Here is a 24598-nt window from a genome sequence, read left to right as displayed (position 1 = left end):
TCAGCATTGAACTCAATGCAGGACTGCCTTAGGGGCTCCAGCTCTGGATTTTGCCCATGGTGTTTACTCCTGAAGCCTTCCCCATGAGCGGATGTATCTGCAAGGCAGCAGAGGTTTGAGATCAGAGTTTTCCTTCTCGATGAGCTGCCAACCACGGCTGACGAGCCCCATCTCTCGGAAATGACTGGTTTTATGTCTCCAGTCATCTGCCTTTGTCCCTTCTGTCAGTAGAAACGGTTCTGCCCGGCTTAGTAGCTAAACTACATGTGAAGGCCAGGAGTTGCACTTGGTTATCAGAGGCTATTTGAGGTGCACACCCTTGGGAATGTTTAGTAGGTAGTGAGAGCTTGTCCCCAATACTACCCCTTGCTAAAACAACCTTAAGAAACCATAATATATTGGAATATGATAATAGTCACTAGGTTTTATATCTGTTATCTGCTGGATTAGGCAGTATCAATGGTGTACCATTTATTTTGCACTGGTAACCAAGGAGGAATATGTGCCATTAGCTATCCATTATATTTCCCACTTGATATTTGAGCAGTGAATATTGGGAACACAATAGATGACAACCGAGTGTTCATTTAGCATAACCAACCTAATGAATGCAAAAGATAAGTATCATAAATTTCTTATCAACGTTTCATTGAAGAGCTATTATGCATATTAAAGAAAGTATAACTTAATCATTTTCTATTCCCTTTAATTTTCAAGTAATAAAGTCAAAATTTATTATCATATACACAAGGCCATGCATACATGGGAGCAATGAAAAACTTGTAGCAGCATCACAGGCACATGGCATCATAAAAGCTGTTTTTCTGAGAAAAACATTAATTAAACAATATCTATAAGAAAGAAAAAATTACAACAAAAAACAAGGTCCATTTTCATGCAAAGTGATGAAAATGGTCATCATGTTGGCTACATTGTAGTGATTAGGATTATGCAAGTTGATTCATGAACTGAATGGCTGAAGAGAAGCAGATGTTCATGAACCTGGTGTTGTGGAACTTCAGGCTTGTGTCTGATGGTAGCTGCAAGAATGGCCTAGATGGTGGGGATCTTTGCTTATGCATGTTGCCTTCTTGAGACATTACAGCACCTCCTGTAGAGAGAACATAGAACAGTACACAGAAGCAGGCCCTTTGACCCACTATGAAGTGCTGAACCAATTTAATTAGTAATCAAATGGTTAACTAAACTAATCCCTCCTGCCTATACTTTGTCCATATCCCTCCATTTCCCTCACCTTCATGTGCCTATCTAAATGTCTCTTAAAAGTCCCTAATGTATCTGCCTCTACCACCACAGCAGAAAGCACATTCAGGCACCCATTACTTTCTGTGTTCTTTTAAAAAACTTGCCCCTCTCATTTCCTTTGAACTTATCTCCTCTCACTTTAAATGCGTGTCCTCTGGTATTAGACATTTAAGCCCTGGGAAAAAGATACTGACTACCTACTCTATCTATGCCTATCATATTCTTATAAGCTTCTATCAGTTCTTCCCTCCACTGCTCCAGTTAAAACAATCCAATTTTGTCCAACCTCTCGTTATAGCACATTCCCTGTAATCCAGGCAGCATCCTGGTAAGCCTCTCCAAAACCTCAACATCCTACAATGGGGTGACCAGAGCTGTATGCAATACTCCAGATGCAGCCTAACTAGAGTTTTATAAAGATTTATTGTAACTTCCTTACTTTAGACCTCAATGCCTCGACTAACCAAGAATGCATAAGCTGCCGTAACCACCCTATCAACCTATGTAGCCGCTTTCAGAACTTGGACTCCAAGATCCTTCTGCTCATCAACACTGTTAAGGGTCTTGTTCTCAATAGTGTATTGTCTCTTTGCATTTGACCTTTGAAGGTGCAACATTCACATTTGGTGTTGTTAAACTCCATCTACCAATTCCCTATATTTGCAACTGATCCATATCCCGCTGTACTCTTTGCTAATCTTCTGCACTAATCACACACCACCAATCTTCATATGAACTGCAGTTTTCCTAACCTAGTCATTTACATTTTCATCCAGGTAATTTACATACATCACAAACACCAGAGGTCCCAGTCCAGATCTCGGTGAAACTCCACTAATCACAGACCTCCAGCTAGAATAAATCCCTTTGACCACTGCCCTGTCTCTTCTATGAGCAAGTCAGTTCTGAATTGAAATGGTCAGTTCACCATGGATCTTATTCATCTTAATCTTTTGAATGAGCCACCCATGAGGAACCTTGTCAAGCACCTTACTAAAATACATGTAGACAACATCCACAGCTCTACCTTCATCAATCATTCTCACTACCTCATCAAAAAATTCGAAGCCAGTTAGTAAGACACAACTTGCCCTGCACAAAGCCCTGCTGGCTATCCCTAATTAGGCCATTGTTTTCCAAATCCTCATAAATCCTATCCCTAAGAATTCTCTCCAGTACCTTCCCTACCACTGACTTGAGACTCACCAGTCTATAGTTTCCAGGATTATTCCTGGTTCACTTATTGATTGATGGAACAACATTATCTACTCACCAGTCCTCTACAACTTCACCTGTGGTTAGAGAGCATAGAGATATTGGTCAAGGGCCCAGCAATCTCATTCTGTTCCCTCTCTCAATAACCTGGGGTATATCCCTTCACACAATGGGGACCTATCCACCATAATTCTCTTTAAGAAACCCAACACTAAATTCTCCTTTATCTCAATGCCCCAGCTTAATAATACTCTCAGCATGGATCCCCCTATCCTCCACATCCGTCTCCTTGGTCAATAATGATGTAAAGCACTCATTAAGAACCTCACTCACATCCTCCATATCCAAGCATATGTTTTGCCCTTTATCCTTAGTGGTCTTCCCCTCTCCCTAGTCATCCTCTTGTTCTTGATGTATATAAAGAATATTTTTGTCCTACTTGCCAAAGACATTTCATGGCCCCTTCTGGCTTTCCTACTTCCATTCTTGATTTCTTTTTTTGGCTTGTTGATAATCTTCAAAGGTTCTGTTTGATTCTACTTCCTAAGATTTACATAATATTCCTTTTCCTTGACTGAGTTATCACCTCTCTCGACACCCAAGGTTCTCACCTTTCCATCCTTGTCTTTAATTTTGATTGGAACAATTGTCTTTAAACACTCTCCACATGTCCGATGTGGGCTTGCCTAAAACAGCTGTTCCCAATTAACTGTCCCGAGTTCCTGCCTAACGCTTTATCTTATCGATAGCTTCAGTAAAACTTAAGGAATTGTGGTCACTATTTCCAAACCGCTCACCCACTGCTGGGTTGCTCACCTGGCCAGGCTCACTAGCCAACACCAAGTCCAGCACTGCCCCTCTTCCTGTTGGAATCTCTACGTATTAATTTAAGGGAAACACTTCTTCTGGATGCATTTAACAAATTCTGCCCCTCTAAACTAAGAAGGTCCTAGTTTATATTCGGGAGGTTGAAGTCTCCCATGACAACAACCCTATTAGTTTTACACCTTTCCTTAATCTGCCTGCATATCTGTTCATTAATGTCCCAGTAGCTATTGGAGGGATACTACTGACGATGGATGTACCCATTACGGGCATAAGATTTAATTGTTTGCGTTAAGTGACAAACATTTTATTACATGTTTGTAGGATGGACGGCTTAAGACTGGTGATCGTATACTACAGATTGGAGGCACAAATGTCCAGGAGATGGGAAGTGAACAGATTGCTCAGGTCTTGAGGAACTGTGGTAATCGAGTTTGCATGGTGGTGGCCAGAGATCCCCAGGATGATTTTTCCTCTGACTATTTAAATGTTGTTCCTTCCATGTCAACTCGGGAACATTCCAATAGTGTGAGTACCATTGATCTGCAATAATAGCATAAAATTCAAGTTTTATTTTTCCAATTATAAATTTTGTGTCAATCAAACTGAGGATTATTCCTATTTAGTAACTGGGCTCAAATCTTTAAAAAAATAGCACTTTTAATTTACTATAAATAGAGAATAATTAAAAGGAACTAGCCTGAGACATTGCAGCCGAACTTATTATAATGAATTCATAATTCATGTTTATCCAGCTTCCATGTATTGTTGATTTTAGTAAATATGCAAAGTATTATGTTAACAATTACCACAATTATGATGATGTAATCCTCAACATTTTCTTTGGGAGCAATAGAGAGAGCAGGAATATGATCTTGAGATAGAAGATTTGTCATGATCATACTGAGTGATAGAGCATATTCAAAAAGCGTATTGGCCTATGTCTGTTAGTTGTTTTTGTATGTGAATCTGTGCCATTTTTGGGAAATGTAAAGCAATAACAATATTTACCTCAAAATAATACATATACACGTTCACTTTGAGAAATGGCAATTCTAGTTATACTTGTGTGGAAGGTGGCTCATTGAAAACCATCCATTTCTAGTTGGAAAGGACCTAACTAATAACGTGCTCACCTTTGCACAGTTGGGTTCTGATCACATCACTTGGTTCAGAGCCATAATCAGGTTTAATATCACTGACATATGTTATAATTTGTTTCACTGAACAAACTGCTGCTGTAAGAATAGATGGAGAAGTGAGTCAGTTTACGAAAATCAAGAGAGGCGTTAGACAAGGAGTGTTTTCTCCCCTGATTTATTTAATGTGTACAATGAAACAATATTACAAAAAATAAGACACATCTTGGGAATCAAAGTTGGCAGTGAAAACAACAATAATTTCAGATATGCAGATGACACTGTTAATTGCAAGTACGGAGGAAGAACTTCAAAACTTAATTGATATAATTGTTGAAGAAAGTGCAAAAATGGGTCTATCTATCAATTGCAAAAAGACAGAATGTATGGTGATATCCAAAAAGAAGGAGAATCCTATCTGCAGGCTGACAATAAATGGGGAAGACATAAAACTAGTACAGAACTTTTGCTACTTAAGAAGCTGGGTGACATCAGATGGCAGGTCCGAATTGGACATCAAAAGAAGAATGGGAATGGGAAAAGGCACCTTTATGAGAATGAAGTGTATACTGACCGATACTAAACTAGGCATGACAACCCACCTCAGAGTACTGAAATATTAACGTTCATCCAGTTATGTTATATGGCTTAGAATGTTGGACAATATCTAGTAACATGAGGAAACGAATTGTAGTAGCAGAGATATGGTTTTTGAGGGGGATGCAAAGAATATCATGGATGAAATGAATATCTGATGAGGATGTCATGAACAGAGCAAACACAAAAAGAGATATAATGTATGAGATCATGAAAAGGCAACATAATTTCATTGGACATGTGATTAGGAAAGAGGAGTTAGAATGCACAGTATTTATGGGAAAGATTGAAGGGAAGAAAGCAAGAGGAAGACAAAGACAAATGATGATGGGGACAGTAGCCAGAGAACTGGAAATGAATACCAATGAATTGACCCACTTGACCCGAAACAGGAGTGTGTGGGCCATGGCAGTCAAAGCTCAAAATGGGCATGGCACCTGATGATGATGTTATAATATTTATTGTTTTGTGGCAGCATTACAGTGCAATGCATAAAAATACTCTAAATTACAGTAAGAAATATGTATTAAAAATTAATTTAAATAGGTAGTGTCTAAAGAGAGCAAAAATAGTGAGGTAGTGTTCATGGGTTGGTTCATATTCCATTCAGAAATCTGATGGTGAAGTGGTAGAAGTTGTTCCTAAAGTATTGAGTTTGTGTCTTCAGACTCCTGTATCTCCTCCATGATGGTAGTAATAAGAAGAGAGCATATCCTGGGTGGTGGGGATTGTTAAAACTGGATGCAATCTTTTTGAGGCGTTGCCATTTGGAGATGTCCTCGATGCTCAGGAGGCTCGTGCCCATAATAGGGTAGGCTCAGTTTGTGACCCTCTGCAGCTTTTTCTGATCCTGTGCTCCTCCACCCCAGACAGTGATACAACCAGTTAGAATGCTCTCCACGGGACATCTGTAGAAATTTGCTAGTCTTTTCCAGTCTCTTATCACAGCCTAGATATAAATTTATCAAAAGAGCTGAATTTAGAGCTGAGCTGAGAGTGATTGACTTTGATATTAAGGCACATTTTGTCTGAGCATTGTAGAAAGCAGCCATCTCAGTCAGTATGAAAACTCTCTTTCTAGCTGAAATAATTTCCAATACAAAGGAAAGTGGCAGCTGTTGTTGGAGGACTATCATCTGCCAGATTTCAATGCCTGAGATTCTCAGAGTGCCTAGGTTCAGCTACCAGTAGCTTCATCAGTAACACTTGGATCAGAGACAAGAGTGTTCTCTAATGATTGCATGGTGTGCTGATTACTTGCAACAGCCCAGGTATAACATGAACTGGATGATATTTAGGTATCACACACAAAATGCTGGAGGAACTCACCAGGCCAGACAGCCTCTATAGAAAAGATCAAACAGTCAACATTTTGGGCTGAGACCCTTCACCAGGACTGGAAAAAATTGCCCCCCTCCCACTTCCCTCTTCTTATTGCCCATCACCTCCCTCTGGCGCTCCTCCTCCTTCCCTTTCTTTCATGGTCTTCTACCCTCTCCTGTCAGATTCCCCCCTTCTCCAGCCCTTTATCTCTTTCACCAAACAACTTTCCAGCTCTTTACTTCACCCCCCCCCCCGCACCTCCCGGTTTCACCTATCATCTCCCACCTTATACATCTTCCTCCCGCCCCCCATCTTGCTCTGACTTCTCATCATTTTTTCCTAGTCCTGATGAAGAGTCTCAGCCTGAAATTATGACTGTTTAATCTTTTCCATAGACGCTGCTGAGTTCCTGCAGAATTTTGTCTGTGTTGCTTTGGATATTCAGCGTATGCAGATTTTCTTGTGGATGATATTTAGGGTTAGACTGAAAAATGGTAAATAATAAATGTATCACAAAGATATGGGCAATGGCTGACTTGAACAAGAAAACATCCAACCATCTTCTCTTGTTATTCAATGTTACTTCTATCACTAAATCTTCCACCATCAGATTTCTGTGGTCCTTGACCAGACACTTGCATTGAACTGCCAAATAAATATCATGGCGACAAAGGTTCATCAGGTGTACAGTGTTCTACAATATGAGACTCCATTTTTTTCAAAGTCTTTGCACTAGTACAAGTTGAATATGATTAAATTCTCTCCATTTGGCTCAAGGGTGCAGCTTGAACGGCACCTAAAAAGTTAATACAAACTGGGACAAAGGTGCATGCTTGAATTGAGACCACATTCAATCACCCGAAATGTTCATAACCTCCAGCACCAGCATGGCATGCCTGTAATGCATACTTTTACAAAATGCATTGCAGCAACTTGTGAAGATTTCTTTGATAATATCTCCCAAATCCATGCTCTTTATCATCCAGAGGAATGGCAATATGAGAGTATTGACCTTCCAAGTTGCACTCCATCTGACTTGCTGTTCCTTCATTGTTATCTGGCTCAGATTCCGAAATTGTCTTGATAAATGTATTGGAGTTTTCACAACGTTCATTGGAGACCAAATGTCGGCTAATACTTACTTAAGTCCATCACCCCTACTGGGGCAGCAGCAGCTCACCAGAGTTCTCTGTCCTGGGCCAGTCTTTCAAGTTATCCCGGGTGTAGCCCATCTGCTCCTTCCTCTCCCAGGGATGAGGCCTTTGGAGTTTCTACTGGTATCTCTGTACCATTAGATTTTTACGGGAAACGGTTTCTAGCCTCGTGTCCAACCCTCATCTTTTTGCAGCCGGGCTTGCATCTGTCCATGGTGGAGTTAAATGTCAGCTATTGGAGTATGGTAAATGCTCTTCCCTACAACACCTAGATATCATGAATTAAGATAATTTAAAACCATACATTTTAAAATAAAATACTAGTTTTCTAAACATGTTTAAAGAAGAGTGCATCGATAGCTGGGTTTAACCACAGAAAACTTTCGGCCCACATGAGGTACCTGGCCGATTACTAAAGACTTATTTTGATTAACTGGTTGGTGCGTTCACCATTATCTTTAACCTCTGACTTGTGCATTCTGAGGTACCCAAGCAGGCTTCAATATTTTATGGCAGTGCCTAAGGAAAAACATGGTAACTTGCCTCAATGATTATCGTCCGGTAGCACTTGCATCCACTGTGATGAAGTGGTTTGAGAGGTTGGTGAGGAAAATTATCAACTCCTGCCTGAGAAGTGACTTGGATTCACTCCAATTTGCCTACCATCATAACAGGTCAACAGCAGATGCCATCTCATTGACTCTTCACTCAATCTTGAAATGTCTGGACAGTGAAGATGCATACATCAGGATGCTCTTCATTGACTATAGCTCAGCATTCAACACTATCATCCCCTCAAAACTAAAACAATAAGCTTCAAGTCTTAGGCCTCAATACCTCCTTGTGCAACTGGATCTTCAATGTCTTCACTTGCAGGCCACAGTCAGTTTGGATTGGCAACAACATCTTCCCCACAACCACACGGTGCAGGTGCACCACAAGGCTGTGTGGTTAGTCATGTGCTCTAGTCACTGTATACTTACAACTGTGAGGCTAAGCACAGTTCCTGTGCCATATTTAAGTTCGCTGATGACAACACTGTCATTGGTCGGATCAAGATAGTGACAAATCAGCATATAGGAGGGAGATTGAAAATCTGGCTGAGTGGTGCTACAGTAACAACTTCTCACCAGAGGTCCATAAGCCAATCTTCATTACGGAGAGGGGTTTAGAGGTGGAGAGAGTAAGCAACTTTAAATTCCTCACTGTTATCATTTCAGAAAATCTGTCCTGACCACAGCAGCGCCTCTATTTCTGTAGAAGTTTGCAAATATTCGGCATATCATCTGAAACTTTGACAAACATCTATAGATGTGTGGTGAAGAGTGTATTGACTGGTTGCATCATGTCCTGGCATGAAAACACCAATGTCCTTGTATGGAGAATCCTATAAAAAGTAGCAGATATGGCCCAGTCCATCATGGGTAAAGCTCTCCTAACTATTGAGCACATCTACAAGGAGTGCTGTCGCAGAAATGCCACATCCATTATCAAGAACCCTCCAGGTCATGCTCTCTTCTCACTGCTGCCATTAGGAAGGGGTACAGGAGCCTCAGGACCCACACCACTAGGTTCAGGAACAGTTATTATTCTTCAACCATCAGACCCTTGAACCAGAGAGGGTAACATTACTCAACTTCACTCACCCAATCACTGAACTGTTCCCACTGAACTGCACTCACTTTCACAAACTTTTCATCTTATGCTCTTGATATTTAATGATTGTTTATTATTATTATTTCTTTTTTTTTCTCTCACTTTGTATTTGCAGAGTTTGTTTTTTTGACACTAGCTGTTTTCTGCCCTGTTGCGTGTGGTCTTTCATTAATTCTATGTGTTTCTTGTACTTTCTGTGTTTCCCTGCAAGAAAATGCATCTCATGGTTGTATATGGTGACATATATGTAATTTGACAATCAATTCACTTTTAATTTTGAACTTTGGTTTTGCATTCTGAGGAACAGCAGTACAGCACAGAAAGAGGCTCTTCGGCCCACCGAGTCATTACTGACCATCAACTACACATTTATGCTAACCCTACATTAATCCCAGAATATAGTCTCTCTACATTTTCATAGATTGTCCCAAGATTCTACTGCTCACCTACACTTCTATATTTCTAGTGGGCAATTAGCTACCAACCCACCCATCTTTGGCATGAGGGAGGAGACTAGAGGAGGTGGAGGAAAGGTAGTAATCACAGGGCAAAGGCGCAATCTCTACACACACAGGACCTGAGGTCATGATTGAACTTGGGTCTCTGGTACAGTCGGGGCAGTGGTGTTGCAAACTGCACCATTGTGTCACCCAATAATTTTGCCATGTTTGGGTTTAAGCTCATTGTTGTGAGCTTGGTTTAAGTAGGAAAGGCAGTGTTCAGTTTAAACATTTGAGTTGGCCTCCTGCTATTTTCCACAATAGTGCTTTTTTAATCTGACTGATCCAATTCACTTGGGGTCTCGGGGTAAATGGCCTTGCTTTGCTGGATGTGAGTGCCAAATTATTCTTTTGATATGTAAACTAAGTTGTTGCTTCTCTGAGTTAATGGGCATATGTTGTAGAACTTTAAATACTGCTATAAAGTTCTCTGTTTGATATTTGAAATTCCGGAAGTATGTATAGCAGATTAATGTTAGCTGTAGCCTGTGTTTGTCTTTGTGAAGCTTGTAGCTACATAAATTATCCTCTGTGGTGAATGGTTAGGATTGCTTCTGTTTCCCTCATGGGATGAATACATTCTGCAGAGCAATTTGGGGCTCTACATCCTTTACAGGGGTTGCTAATATTCAGAGAACTGGGCTAAATTATCGTTGATGAATTTCACTGGATTCCCCAGCTTCTCATTTTGGTATTAGGAAAGAGGTGTACACGGTCAAATTGATCCATAACTGCATCTGAGATTATTGCTCCTTGTACATATGGGAGTGGGGGGCTGTAGTAAGAATGAGCAACCAATCCATGCCACTGTGAGCAGCAAAGGACTAAATTAAAATGTGGAACAAAAACCTAATAACCTCTGGATTGTTACCTGAGCCTCTTGCAAATTGGCACAGGATTATTGAGATCAGAGAGTTAAATGCATGGCTCGTAGATTGTTGTGGGAGAAGTAGGTTTGAATTTGTGGGACATTGGCACCAGTATTGGGGAAAGAGGGAGCTGTTCCGATGTGACAAGCTCCACCTGAACCAGGCTGAGTTCAGGATCCTGGAAATCGCACAACTAAGGTTGTCGATAGGGTTTTAAACTAAGTAGTAGGTGGGTGAGCTCAACAGTTTGGAGAAGAATGGACAAAGTTGAAGGGAAGGAGAATGCTGGAGAGGTTACTGAAGTCTCCAGAATAAAGAATAAGACCAAGTTTCGAAAGGGATAAAAATTTAATTTCAGGCAACATGGAGATAAAATTGAGAAGAAGGGTGGTGAATGCAGAACTGGAGGTGTTTTCTTTGAACGTATGCAGTATATGAAATAAGGTAGAGTGGTTAGAAATCAGCAGCTATGATGTTGTGGGCATTACTGAGTCATGGCTGAAAGGAGATCACTGCTGGGAGCTGAACATCCAAGGATGCATATCCTATTGGAAAAGTGGGCAGAGGGGTTGGGGTGGCTCTGTTGGTTTTAAAGATAAAGAAATAAAGTCCTTAAAATGAATTGACACAGGATGAGAAGATGTTAAATCCTTGTGGGCAGTGTTAAGAAAATGCAAATGTAAAAAGACTCTGATGGGTCTTTAGAGACATCCGAGCAGTAGCCAAGGTATGGGATACAAATTACAATGGGAACGAGAAGACATAAAAAGGGCAATGGTAGGATGCTCATGGGGGAATTTTAATATGCAGATACTGTAGTTAGGAAAAATCAGGTTGATACTGGATCCCAAGAGGAGGAATTTGTACAATGTCTACATGATGGGTTTTTAGAGCAGCTTGCAGTTGAGCCCAGCAGAAAAACGTAAATTCTAGATTTGGTGTTGTGCAATGAACCAGATTTCACTACAGAGTCTATAGTAAAGGAACCTTTTCAGGAGAGTGATCATTGTATGATAGAATTTAACCTGCAGTTTGAGAGGGAGAAGTTAAAATCAGATGTATTGGTTTTACATTTGAGTAAAGGTAATTACAGAGGCATGAGAGAGGAGCTGGCCTAAGCTGATTGGAAGGGGACACCTGCGGGGATGACCAGAGGGCATTAATAGTTGGAGTTTCTGGGAATAATTCAGCAGGTGTAGGATTGGTTCATTCCAAAGAAGAAGAGGCATTCTAAAGGGAGAATGAGGCAACTGTGGTGGACAAGGGAAATCAAAGACAAGATAAAAGCAAAAGAGAGGGCATACAATATAGCAAAATTAGTGGGGAGCTAGAGGATGTTTGTAAAAACCAACAGAAGTCAACAATAAAGCACTGAAAAAAAAGATGAAATATGGTGTTAGCTAGCCAATATTATATAACAGTATACCAAAAGTTTTTTTTAAGATATACTGTATAAAGAGTACAAGTGAGGCAAGAGCGGCCATTGGGCTGTTGGAAAATGACGCTGGAGAGTTAGTAATGAGGTACAAAGAAATAGTATATGAATTGAATAAGTATTTTACTTCAATCTTCACTATGGAAAACACCATTAGCATGCCGGAAATTTGAGGGAGTCGGGGCAGAAAGGATTGGAGTTGCTATTAGTTAGGATTAGGTGCTTGGGAACATGAAAGGTCTGAATGTAGATAAGACACTTGGACCAGATGGAATACACTCCAGGGTTCTGAAAGGAGCAGCTGAAGAGATTGTGGAGGCATTAGTAGTGATTTTTCAAGAATCACTAGATTCTGGAATGGTTCTGAAGGACTGGAAAATCACAAATGACTAAGAAGGGAAGGAGGCAGAGGAAAGGAAATTATGGGCCAGTTAGCCTGATTTCAGTGGTTGATAAGATGTTAGAGTCTATTATTAAGGATGAGGTTTCAGGAGGCAAATGGTAAAATAGGCCGAAGTTAGCATGGTTTTATGATGGGATCTCATTGAAACCTACCGAATATTGAAAGGAAAAGCTTGCCTGACATATCCGTTGGAATACCTGGAAGAAATAACAGGCAGGATAGACAAGGGAGAATCAAAGTATGTTGTTTACTTGGATTTTCAGAAGGCTTTAACAATGTACTGTACATGAGTTTGCTAATCAAGACAGGAGTCCATTGTATTACATGAAAGATACTAGAATGGACAAAAGATTGGCTGACTGGCAGAACCCAAAGAGTGACAATGAAGTGGACCATTTCTGGTTGGTTGCTGGTGACTGGTGGTGCTCCGCAGGGGTCTGTATTTTGTGTTATATGTTAATGATCTGGATATCAGAATTGATAGCATTGTGGCCAGGTTTGTGGATGCTACAATTAGGTGAAGGGGCAGGTAGTATTGAGGAAGTAAGGAGTCTGCAGAAGGACTTGGACAGATTTAGAGACTGGGCAAAGACTTAGAACATAGAACACAGCACAGAGAAGTATATTGTCCTGCAGTTTGGTTGGCAGAATAAAGGTGCAGACTATTTTCCAAATAGGGAGCAAATTCAGAAATCAGAGGGCAAGGAAACTTGGAAGTTCTGCTGCAGGATTCCATAAAAATTATAGAAGGATTATTGGAAGTTGAGTCATTAGTAAGGAGGGCAAATGCAATGTTAGCATTCATTTTGAGAGGACTAGAATATAAAAGCAAGCGTGTAATGCTGAGATTTTTTAAGGCATTGGTCAGATGTCACTTGAAATACTGTGAGCAGTTTTGGGTTTCATCCCGAAGTAAGGATGTGCTGACATTGGAGAGGGTCTAGAGGAGAATTACAAGACTGATCCCTGGAATAAAAGGGTTAATGAATGAGGACCATTCGATGGCTCTGAGCCTTTACTCCCTGGAATTTAGAAGAATGATGGGATCTCATTGAAACCTACCGAATATTGAAAGGTCTGGATAGAATGGACCTGGAGAGGATATTTCCAATTGTGGGGAGGGTCTAAGACTAGAGAGCACAGCCTCAGAATAGAAGTACATTCCTTTAGAATAGGGAGGAGGAGAAATTTTAGCCAGAGAGTGGTGAACCTATGAAATTTATTGCCACAGATAGCTGTGGAGATCAAATCATAGAGTATATTTAAAGTGAAGTTCTTGACTATTAAGGGTGTCTAAAGTAATAGGGAGAAGGCAGGAGAATGGAGTTAAGATGGAAAATAAATAAATCAAGCATGATCAAATAGTGGAGCAGACTCAATGAGCTGAAAAACCTAATTCTTCTCCTTTTGATCTGTGTTGTTGTTTCTTTTTTTTCAAGTGTTCTCTTCAGTCTATTGGTTGTTTGGTCCAGCATCTGATCTATCCAATATTTTAGTGTAGGTCTTAATAACAACACTATGTTTAATTTTACTGTTGATTCTATTGTACGGATCAGGTTCTGTATGCTGTGAATTACAGAATAAACTTTAGTTCTGCTTCTCTTTTAACTTTTGTTTCTCTCTTTATATTAGTTTGTAAATAAGGTTTGGAAAATGGTTTTTGCATTTTATTGGAGCTATATGGTATTTGTCCATTGCAAGAATCAGCAATTAGGAGATTTGCAACTTTTTTCCATCTTTTAAGGCTTTGTTATGGTTAGAACTTGGATTAATGTGAATCTACAGAGTTATGCTACAACTTTTGTTTCTATTTCATCCATCCACGTTGAAATTGACTTTGTCTCCCAGAGATGAAAGAACAGTGTTCTAGTACAGCCTCTTATTTCTTGAAATCTGTAATATGCCTCATGAAAAAGGTCACATATTAATGCTACATCTCCAATTAAAAATGAAGCTTAACAAAGTTAATAGTCTTTGAACTTGTATTTTGAATGATAATACCTATTAAAATTGTTGTAAGAATATAAATACAAGTGCTATGTATTTTATCAATTAATTGATCACTGATGTAACCTGGGAGAAGCACCAGCTACTGTGGTTTCAATGACAGAAAAAGAGATAATTTAGTTGAAATGACCAGACAAATTCTTTGAACTAATAATTGAACACACATTTATGTTAATACCCACATGGTTATCAGCACCTAATGTTTAAACAAACTCCCATTTATTGGCACTGTCCATTAATCCCCATTTAAGTGGAAGTTGATAGATATTGAGAGGTCATTTTCTCTGACCTGTGAGTCCACGTGCATGGCAGAGGATTCGAGAGAAATATTTGGTGTTTTAGGACTGATGATTGAGCTTTGTAATTAATTGAAATACTCTCCTCTGGAAAGCTGTGGATATTGAATCAATGTACATATTCCATGTTCATTTATTGATGCCTTCTTCAACTTACTCATTACTCTGTCCCAATTCCCATTTTCTTGTCTAAGGATGCTCTTTAAAGAAAAATAATTTTAAAAAAATCACAGGGAATTTGGTAGTTTAGGTACTAAATAACATCAATAGTAACTTAATTTTTCCAAGGCAAAAAGTTCTAGACTTATCTGTATAATCAATTACTAAATTATCTGAATCTTATACAGACAGAGGAGGAGGAATTGGGGTGTCAGTTTGCCATACACTGAGTATTGACTGATCAATATTTTAACTCCATTCTTTTTTGTTCCATATTCTTTCACGTGGTCATCAGCAAGAAATGAATTGATTTGAATAAAAATTTCATTAAAAGCTTTGACTGCTTTAGAATCTCATTAAAATAATTGCGGACACAAGAGGAAGTCTGCAGATGCTGGAAATCCAAGCAACACCCACAAAATACTGGAGGAACTCAGCAGGCCAAGCAGCAGATGTAGAAAAAAGTACAGTCGATGTTTCAGACTGAAAACCTACGGCAGGACTGGGGGAAGAAAGCTGAGGAGTAAGTTTAAAAAGTGGGGAGGGGGAGAGAGAAACACAAGGTGATAGGTGTAACCTCAAGGGGGAGGGATGAAGTAAAGAGCTAAGAAGTTGGTTGGTGAAAGAAGCTGAAGGCCATGGAAGAAAGAAAAGGTGGGAGGAGCACTAGAGGGAGGTGATTAGCGGACAGGGAGATAAGGTGAGAAAGGGAAAAGGGGATGGGAAAAGGTGAAGAAGGGGGTTGGAGGGGTTGGGTGGCATTACCGGAAATTCGAGAAATTGATGTTCATGCCATCAGGTTGGAGGCTACCCAAACGGAATATAAGGTGTTTTTCCTCCAACCTGAGTGTGGCCTCATCACAATAGTGGAGGAGGCCAAGGATAGACATATCAGAATGGGAATGAGAAGTGGAATTAAAATAGGTGGCCACTGAGAGATCCTGGCTTTTTATGGTGGATGGATTGTAGGTGTTCAGCGAAATGGTGTACCAATCTACGTCAGATGTCACCGATTTACAGGAGACCACACCGGGAGCACCGGACACAATACATGACCCCAACAAATGCACAGTGTTGCCTCACCTGGGGGACTGTTTAGGGCCCTGGCTGGTAGTGAAGGAGGAGGTGAAGGGGCAGCTGTAGCATTTGTTCTGCTTGCAAGGATAAGTGCCAGGTGGGAGATCAGTGGGCAGGGACGGATGGACAAGGGAGTCATGTAGATTGAAAAGTCTCACCTATACCTCTTCCAACCCTGTTACTTGTAAAAACACTATCCCCCTTCTCTCAATTCCTCCGTCTGCGCCGCATCTGCTCTCAGGATGATGAAGCTTTTCATTCTTGAACAAAGGGGATGTCCTCCTTTTTCAAAGAAAGAGGCTTTCCTTCCTCCACCATCAACGCTGCCCTCAACCGTATCTCTTCCATTTCACGCACGTCTGCTCTTACCCTATTCTCCCGCCACACTACCAGGGATAGGGTTCCTCTTGTCCTCTCCTACCACCCTACCAGCCTCCATGTCCAGAACGTAATTCTCTGAAGCTTTCACCATCTCCAGCGGGATCCCACCATCAAGCACATCTCCCCTCCCACTTTCTGCTTTCTGCAGGGATCCCTATGTGACTCCCTTGTCCATTTGTCCCTCCCCACTGATCTCCCTCCTGCAACTTATCCTTGCAAGCAGAACAAGTGCTACATCTGCCCCTACATCTCCTCCCTCACTACCATTCAGGGCCCTAAACAGTCCTTCAGGTGAGGCAACTCTTCACCTGTGAGTCTGTTGGGGTCAGATACTGTATCTAGTGCTCCTGTTGTGGCCTCCTGTATATGGGTGAGACCCGTCGTAGATTGGGAGTCCGCTTCGCCGAGCACCTACACTTCATCCGCCGGAAAAAGCAGTGACCACTCATTTTAATTCCACTTCCCATTTTTTCCATTCTGGTATGTCTATCCATGGCCTCCTCCACTGTCGTGATGAGGCCACACATGGGTTGAAGGAACAACACCTTGTATTTTGTTTGGGTGGTCTCCAACCTGATGGCATGAACATCGGTTTCTTGAAATTCCCATAATGCCCCCCACAACCCTCTCCTTCATTTCCTATCCCCCTTTCCCTTTCTCACCTTATCTCCCTGCCTGCCCATTGCCTCCCTCTGGTGCTCCCCCCCCCACCCTTTTCTTAGTTCCTTGGCCTTCTGTCTCTTTCACCAACCAACTTCCCAGCTCTTTTACTTCATCCCTTCCCCTCCGGGTTTTACCTATCACCTTGTGTTTCTCTCTCCCCTCTCCCCTCTCCCCACCTTTTAAATCTACTCATCAGTTTTTCTTCCCCAGTTCTTTCAAAGAGTTTTGGCCTGAAATATATCGACTTTACTTTTCTCTATTGATAATGCCTGTCCTGCTGAGTTCCTCCAGCATTTTGTGTGTGTTGCTCATTTCTGTAATAATCGGGTTGATTATAAGGATATTCTGTATATTTTTAAAATGACTTTTTATGCTCCGTATAAGGTGAGATTCATGAAAATATTTTTTATTGAAATGCTTTATTTTAGATTTCTTCAGATGATTATGAAATTAATGATGTTGAACTCAAAAGAGATGGACAAAGCCTGGGCATTACAGTTGTTGGTTATGTTGGTGCTTCTCAAAGTGGTGAGTTCACAATTCAAAAAAAAAATTATGGATGAAGAAGATATAAAGCCATGGGTTTACTTAGATTAGAAGGATATGATCCAAAACAAATCACCCTGCCTCTTTTTGTTTTACTCCTTACACTGATTCAAGTATTTCTCCACTCTTCCTTGAATGATACCTGACTATAAATTGCTGATATTTGAAATATTTATGAAAATTATCATATTTCTCTGACTCTGAAATGGTAGGAATGGTAACCTAAAAGCTGTTGCGAAATTTACACAATGATTGAGAACTTCATTGACGAAGTTAACACCACAGCTTTCTTGGGTTTTCCTGTGTCTAGCTGTAAGGAAACTGATATTTTTGGCCTTTATTGATGGATTGCATGCTCATGTGGTTATTACAGTGTAACAGAGCAATTGGGGTCTTTCTAGTTATTTCTTAAAGTGTCATAAAGTAATGCAAGAATTACTCTTCCTGCTATAGGGGAATGTTGTCAGTGAATGAATGGATGCTGTGTTGGTGGGATCAGTGTGAGAGAATTTTCCCACTGAGTGAGAAATACCTGGGTCAACTGGTGAAGAATAATCTCTATACGAGACATGTTTTTGTGTAGCAGCTATGGCGGATTGTTGTTATAGAAAGCCTTTTGCAATAGTCAATGTTTCCGAACAAATTTACCATGGAGATCTTTGTAAAGACATGTTTGTAAAGCTGTGAACCATGAGGAACTTTGTAGTGCAAACAGATGCTCGTGCATGCTCTAGTAGGCTGAAGGAAAAGTAGGTGATGTCTTCGTTCTTTTGAGATCCCAAGAAGAAAATTGGAATTATACAGAGGTTTGAAGTATAGAGTGACCATGACCTTGATCTTTATGGACAAAGGAAACAAGGCACACATATCAGGTTTTTTCTGAAGTTGTAGGTGGCCACAGACCTCAGAGAAGATAATGAATGCAGTTTGAGTGTTGGTTCTTTGAAAATAGCAATGTTTGGGAAAACAATGTTAACAAATCTTTGTGTTTTTGTGAGTAAATATGAACTGTTGTTTTGTGCCTGCAGAAGAGTTGGAGCTGGCTTGAGAGGTTAAAAATCTCTCAGTAAGTGAAGTTTGTGTGTTGGAATATAAGATGGTACAGGAGTAGGCCCTTCAGCCCATAATGTCTCTGCCAACTAGTTGGAACTAGTTTGGAGATATACCAATTCAACCTAATTCCATCTGCCTGTTTGTGCTCAATATCCTCCACTCCTTGCCTGTCCCTGTCCCTTTGCCTGTCCAAGTTCCTATTTAAATGTTGCTATGGTACACTATTAGAATTGCTGGTGAAATTATTAAACAATATAATTCAATATATAATTTACAGATACATCTGGAATTTTTGTGAAAAGCATAATACCAGGGAGTGCGGCAGAACAAAGTGGATGCATTCAAGTTCAAGATAGGATTATTGCTGTAAGTAACATCTTATACCTTGAATTGTATTTCTGACATTGGATTGTGGGTTATTCTTCATAGTTGCCTTAATTAATAAAAACATCACTTGAAATACTTAGAGTGAGAAGCAAACTTCTCAAAGAACGTAGCAAGTCGTACTACATCTGTGGAGGCTGTGGATGGTATTTTGAGTGGAAACCCTGCATCAGGACGGAGTGTGCGGGGGGGGGGGGAAAGATAGCCAATCGAAGGAGTTGAGACAGTGGTTCGCAAGTGACAGGTAGAATGATCTGAGAAGGTAAGTGATTGCTGGAGATGGCAGGTGAGGGAGGGGGAGGAATGGTGTCAGGAGATATTGGCTGCTAGGTGGAGATAGATAAGGACAAAGGGCTAAAAATGTTTGACTGCTGTCCTCCCCTCTCCCACCTGACTGCATCTGTTCATCATCCTACTTCCTACCATGTTCCAGCTGTTGCTTCCCAGCCCCTGCGTCACCCTCTGTCCCACTGTTTTTCCTATTCCTCTTCTATGTCTATCTCACTCTTGATGAAATAAATGATGAAATGAAGGAGAGCACTGTTAACTTCCGATGAAAGGTCTCAACCCGAAACAGATCATTCTTTTGCCTCCACAGATGCTGCTGCACCAACTAATTTCCTTCAGTAGTTTGTCTTTTGCTCCAGATTCTAGCATCTGCAGTCTGTTGGATTTCCAATAGAGATAGCTAGCCTTTAAAACATTTTAGACATAAGTTGTACAAATTGCTCATCATTTCTTTTGTGTTTTATCATTAACAACCATTCTGTTGAATCTAATTTGCACTTGCATTTCACTTCGTTCATTATTAATACAGAATTTGGATTCTTTGACCGCTTTTGTTTAATTTTACAGTTCAGTTATACAAAAATACATCAAATAGAAGATTGTGTGATTTGACGAAGCATTTTTAAAAACAGTTTTCCAGCATGTTTTTTGTCCTTAAGGAAAGGCTGGGTTTTGTCAGGTGACTCACAGGATCTGTTGGTGGTTGATGCCATAAAATCAAGAATTTACTTGGTTCTGAATTTAGGAGATGATATTATTTTATATTTTAATTATTTGAAGGCAATAGCTTTAGCTCTATATCCTCATGCAAGGGGTATTCAATTGAATGATATATTTATTAAACAAATGAAATCATTGGTCAATATGGTAAAAATGATTATTTGTTTCATTCATTTTTGATAATGGCTGAGACTGGGAAGAACAACATTTCCTACAGTTCCTATGTTCGTACTCACCAGTAATGAAGGATTTGCTATGTATTTTAACGTTGAGGTAGTATGTGATGAATGGAGTAGGCAGATGGTGGTTTTGCCATGCACGTGAATCCTTTGTCGTCTTTAAAATGATAGAAGTTGCAGATCAGAATGTTTTATAGGAGGAGCCAAAGTGAATAAGTAGACATTTTGTAGATCAAGGACGGCCAATCCGTGGCGCATGCGGCAAAAGCGGTGCATTGGATGATTAGAAGTGGCGCATTGCGCCCCAGTGATAATAATAAAAAAGTAAGCCTACTCGTGCAAAAAGTGTTAACCAAAAACCGATTTGTAGAAAAAAAATCTTTAACAGGAATTCAAGTAGCTTCGAGCTAGAAATGGGTTTTACTGAGAATAAATCTACAACTTAGCAATTATTTTTAGCAATTTTATTATTTCATGCACATCTTTTGGTGAATGTTATCTTCTTCCACATTAATCTGTTTTTAATTAAGAGAAAATGTTCAGTGAGTCAAACTAGGAAAGAAGGACTTTTGTTCTGCACTTGTTCCATAACTGTTCAATACACGTTTGATACTTGTTTGATCCTGAGGTGCCAGGCGTCTGCACCAGCGGTGCATCGCGGGTTTTTGCCAGTCAGTTTACAATTGACACTCGTGCACTACGGAGTTGTGCTGTGTTCGTCCTTTGTGAACATTTGCAGTTTTGCACTTTTTTGAAAATTAAGCCTTGCTTTTACATTCAGTTACCCATCACAGTGCAAAAGAAAAGCAAAAATTGATGGTAAGCGTGAATTCAATGAACAGTGGGAAAATGAGTTCTTATTTATAGCGGGTCCATCAGGAAAACCATTGTGCATTGTTTGTGAAAACACTTTCTCACATAGTAGAAGACATGATCTTAATAGACACTATAGAACACAATATCAAACTGAAATAGAAGGAAAACTGAAGCTGGAGCTTGGGTCTGAGTTACGGAAAGAATGTGATTAAGAAAAAGGAAGAAATCAAAAGAAGACAAAATATATTTGTTAAAAGAATTTGTGAAAGATTGGTGATGACAGAAGCGTCCTATGAAATTGCTTTAGTGGTGACCAAAAAATGGAAGTCTTTCTCTGATGGAGAAGAAATTGTTAAGCCTTGGGTCCAAATATTTGCAAGATGTCTTGGTGATAAAAATATCGCAAGGAAAGTAGGCGAAATTGCTCTGTCAAAGCAAACAGTTAGGAGACGCACCGAAGAACTCTATCAAACAGTTAGGAGACGCACCGAAGACGCACCGATGAAAGACCTTGTCCACGTTTGTACTTTCTTTTCTTTAGCTTTGGACGAATCTGCTGACATATGTGATGTAACCCAGTTAAGCATTTTTATAAGAGGAATTGATGATAATTTTAGCGTCTTTGAAGAACTTATCGGTCTTGAGTCGCTTCATGGAAAAACAAGAGGATCAGACATATTTGCAAAGTAAAATCAGGCCTAGAAAATCTACAGCTAGATTCTAGTAAACTGATCGGTGTTTGTACTGAAGGAGTGTCGTTAATGATAGGTAAAGCCGCTGGGACAACAACTTCGCTTGAAAACTTTTTAGGTCGTCCTCTACTAAAATATCACTGCATTATACACCAAGAGTCACTGTGTGGAAAAACTTTACATTTGCAGCATGTTATGTTACTGGTTGTGAAATGTGTGAATAAAATTAGAGGAAGAGGATTAAACAGGTGAGAATTCAGAGAATATTGTGAAATGTTAGATCTGGAATATGGCGATCTTGTCCTTCATTGTGAGGTGAGCTGGCTTTCTAAAGGACAGGCTCTGAGTAGATTTTGGAAACTGAAAAATGTTGTTCATAATTTTCTAGAAGAGAAAAATGAGCTGCCTGAGGAAAGAGCCCTTTAATGTTTTAACAATTGGCTATTTGATTTAGTGTTTTTAGTTGATGTTTCCAGCCATCTCAATGATCTAAATTTGAAACTCCAGGGCAAGAACCAATTGTTTCCTAGCTTAGTAAATGATATCAATGCATTCAAGATGAAGTTAAAACTGTTCACCTCTCAGTTAGAGAATGAGGATTTGAGCCAGTTTCCGCACTTAAAAGAGCAGAGTGAATGTGCTGGAGATAATGACAATTTTACAAAATATATTGAAAAAAATCAGGTTATTGCAAGAGTCATTTGAAAGTCGTTTCGTGATTTTGCTTAAGAAGAAGACTGCATTGTTGCACTTATAAACCCATTTTCACTTAGTGGACAAAAAATCATGAAGATGGAACTTATTGACTTGAAAACAAATTCATTATTGAACATGAAGTTTGATGAGCTTCCCTCAGTCCCAAATGCTTCTGACATGATTACTTTCTGACAAGCATTACCCTGTGAACATTTTCCAGAACTAAGAAAATTTGCCCAGAGTTATATCAGGCAACAGACATAAAAAGTGCTGGTGAATGCAGCAGGCCAGGCAGCATCTATAGGAAGAGGTACAGTTGACGTATCGGGCCGAGACCCTTCGTCAGGACTAACTGAAAGAGTATATAGTAAGAGATTTGAAATTGGGAGGGGGAGGGGGAGATCTGAAATGATAGGAGAAGACAGGAGGGGGAGGGATGGAGCTAAGAGCTGGAAAGTTGATTGGCAAAAGGGATACGAAGCTGGAGAAGGGAGAGGATCACGGAATGGTAGGCCTAGGGAGAAAGAAAGGTGGGGGGGGGGCGAAGCCCAGAGGGTGGGCAAGAGGTTATAGTGAGAGGGACAGAGGGAGGAAAAAAAGAGGGAAAAAAGGGGGGGGGAAGGAGAAAAGATAAATAAATAAATAAATAAATAAATAGGGATGGTGTACAAAGAGGAGGTGGGGCATTAACGGAAGTTAGAGAAGTCAGTGTTCATGCCATCTGTTTGGAGGCTACCCAGAAGGAATATAACGTGTTGTTCCTCCAACCTGAGTGTGGCTTCATCTTGACAGAAGAGGAGACCGTGGATAGACATGTCAGAATGGGAATGGGGTGTGGAATTAAAATGTGTGTCCTCCTCTACTGTCAAGATGAAGCCACACTCAGGTTGGAGGAATAACATCTTATATTCCATCTGGGTAGCCTCCAACCTGATGGCATGAACGTTGACTTCTCCAACTTCTGTTAATGCCCCACCTCCCCTTCGTACCCTATCCCTTATTTATTTATGTATTATTTTTTCTCCCTCTGTCCCTCTCACTATAACCCCTTGCCCATCCTCTGGGCTTTTCTCCCTAGGCCTCCCGTCCCATAATCCTCTCCCTTCTCCAGCCTCATATCCCTTTTGCCAATCAACTTTCCAGCTCTTCGCTCCATCCCTCCCCCTCCTGTCTTCTCCTATCATTTCGGATCTCCCCCTCCCCCTCCCACTTCCAAATCTCTTACTATCTCTTCTTTCAGTTAGTCCTGACGAAGGGTCTCAGCCCGAAACGTCGACTGTACCTCTTCCTATAGATGCTGCCTGGCCTGCTGCGTTCACCAGCATTTTTTGTGTGTGTTGCTTGAATTTCCAGCATCTGCAGATTTCCTCGTGTTTGCCCAGAGTTATATCTGTTGTTTCGGAACGACGTGCAGATGTGAACAAGCATTTTCAGCCATGAAGTTGATTAAAAACACTGACTGACTGATTCAAATTTGAAGAATTCTCTGCTGCTCTAAGTAAATAATTTAACTCCAAACATTAAAAGTTTGGCGAAATCAAAACAGACTCCAAAGTCTCATTAAGGTAAGTAATGTTTATCTCGTTTTTATATTAAATAAATATATCATGTAAAAATGCTAAATATGTGTATATTAACCTGAATGGGGGTACAAGAGTTGTATGGCGCATCTGAACTCATGCGTAAAAAAATTGACACATGGAATGTAAAAGGTTGGCCGCCCCTGTTGTAGGTGGTACACATTGCTGTCTCTGTGTGTCATAGAATGTTAAGTTACTTGTGAAGCATGCTGTTTTGCACTGAATGGTGTCGTGTAAGTATTGTTGGAGTTGCACTCATCCAAACAGATGGAAAGTATTTCATTATACCACTAATTTGTGCCCTTTTTAATAGTGGAAAGGCTTTGGAGTGTCAAGAGGTGAATTATTTGCTGTAAAATTTCCAGCCTGTGACCTTTTTATGTAGTCACATAATTTGTGCTTATTCCAGTTGAACAGCTGGAATAGCCACAAATTATGTGACTACATAATCTCCCAGGGTGTTGTCACTTGGCGATGGCAATAAAGTCCAGTGAGTCCATGCTGAGTTGAGAGACTAGATCCATTTCTCATTCTGCCTCTCACTTTATGCCAACTATTGCTGGTGTTTGTAGAATAGGCCCATTCAATTGACTGAGGTTGCTGACTTTGATTGAAAAGTTAAATTGCTTATATTTTAATTAATACTGAGGTTTGAGATTTATTTAGTTCAACTAAAAGT

General features: G+C 40.2%; 1 protein-coding gene across 5 annotated transcripts in view; it reads left to right on the top strand.

Moving 5' to 3' along the window:
* The window catches only part of patj (PATJ crumbs cell polarity complex component), a 317427-nt gene that overhangs the window by 16176 nt on the left and 276653 nt on the right, over positions 1-24598 (top strand). For all 5 annotated transcript variants that reach the window (XM_072273781.1, XM_072273782.1, XM_072273784.1 and 2 more), the window contains exons 8-10: positions 3631-3834; positions 17394-17493; positions 18842-18930. In XM_072273781.1, the coding sequence (XP_072129882.1) occupies positions 3631-3834; positions 17394-17493; positions 18842-18930 (393 nt within the window). The remainder of the gene's footprint in view (positions 1-3630; positions 3835-17393; positions 17494-18841; positions 18931-24598) is intronic.

Source organism: Mobula birostris, chromosome 12 (assembly GCF_030028105.1).
Source record: "Mobula birostris isolate sMobBir1 chromosome 12, sMobBir1.hap1, whole genome shotgun sequence".
Lineage (NCBI taxonomy): Eukaryota > Metazoa > Chordata > Chondrichthyes > Myliobatiformes > Myliobatidae > Mobula > Mobula birostris.
This window is presented reverse-complemented; position numbering and strand designations above follow the sequence as displayed.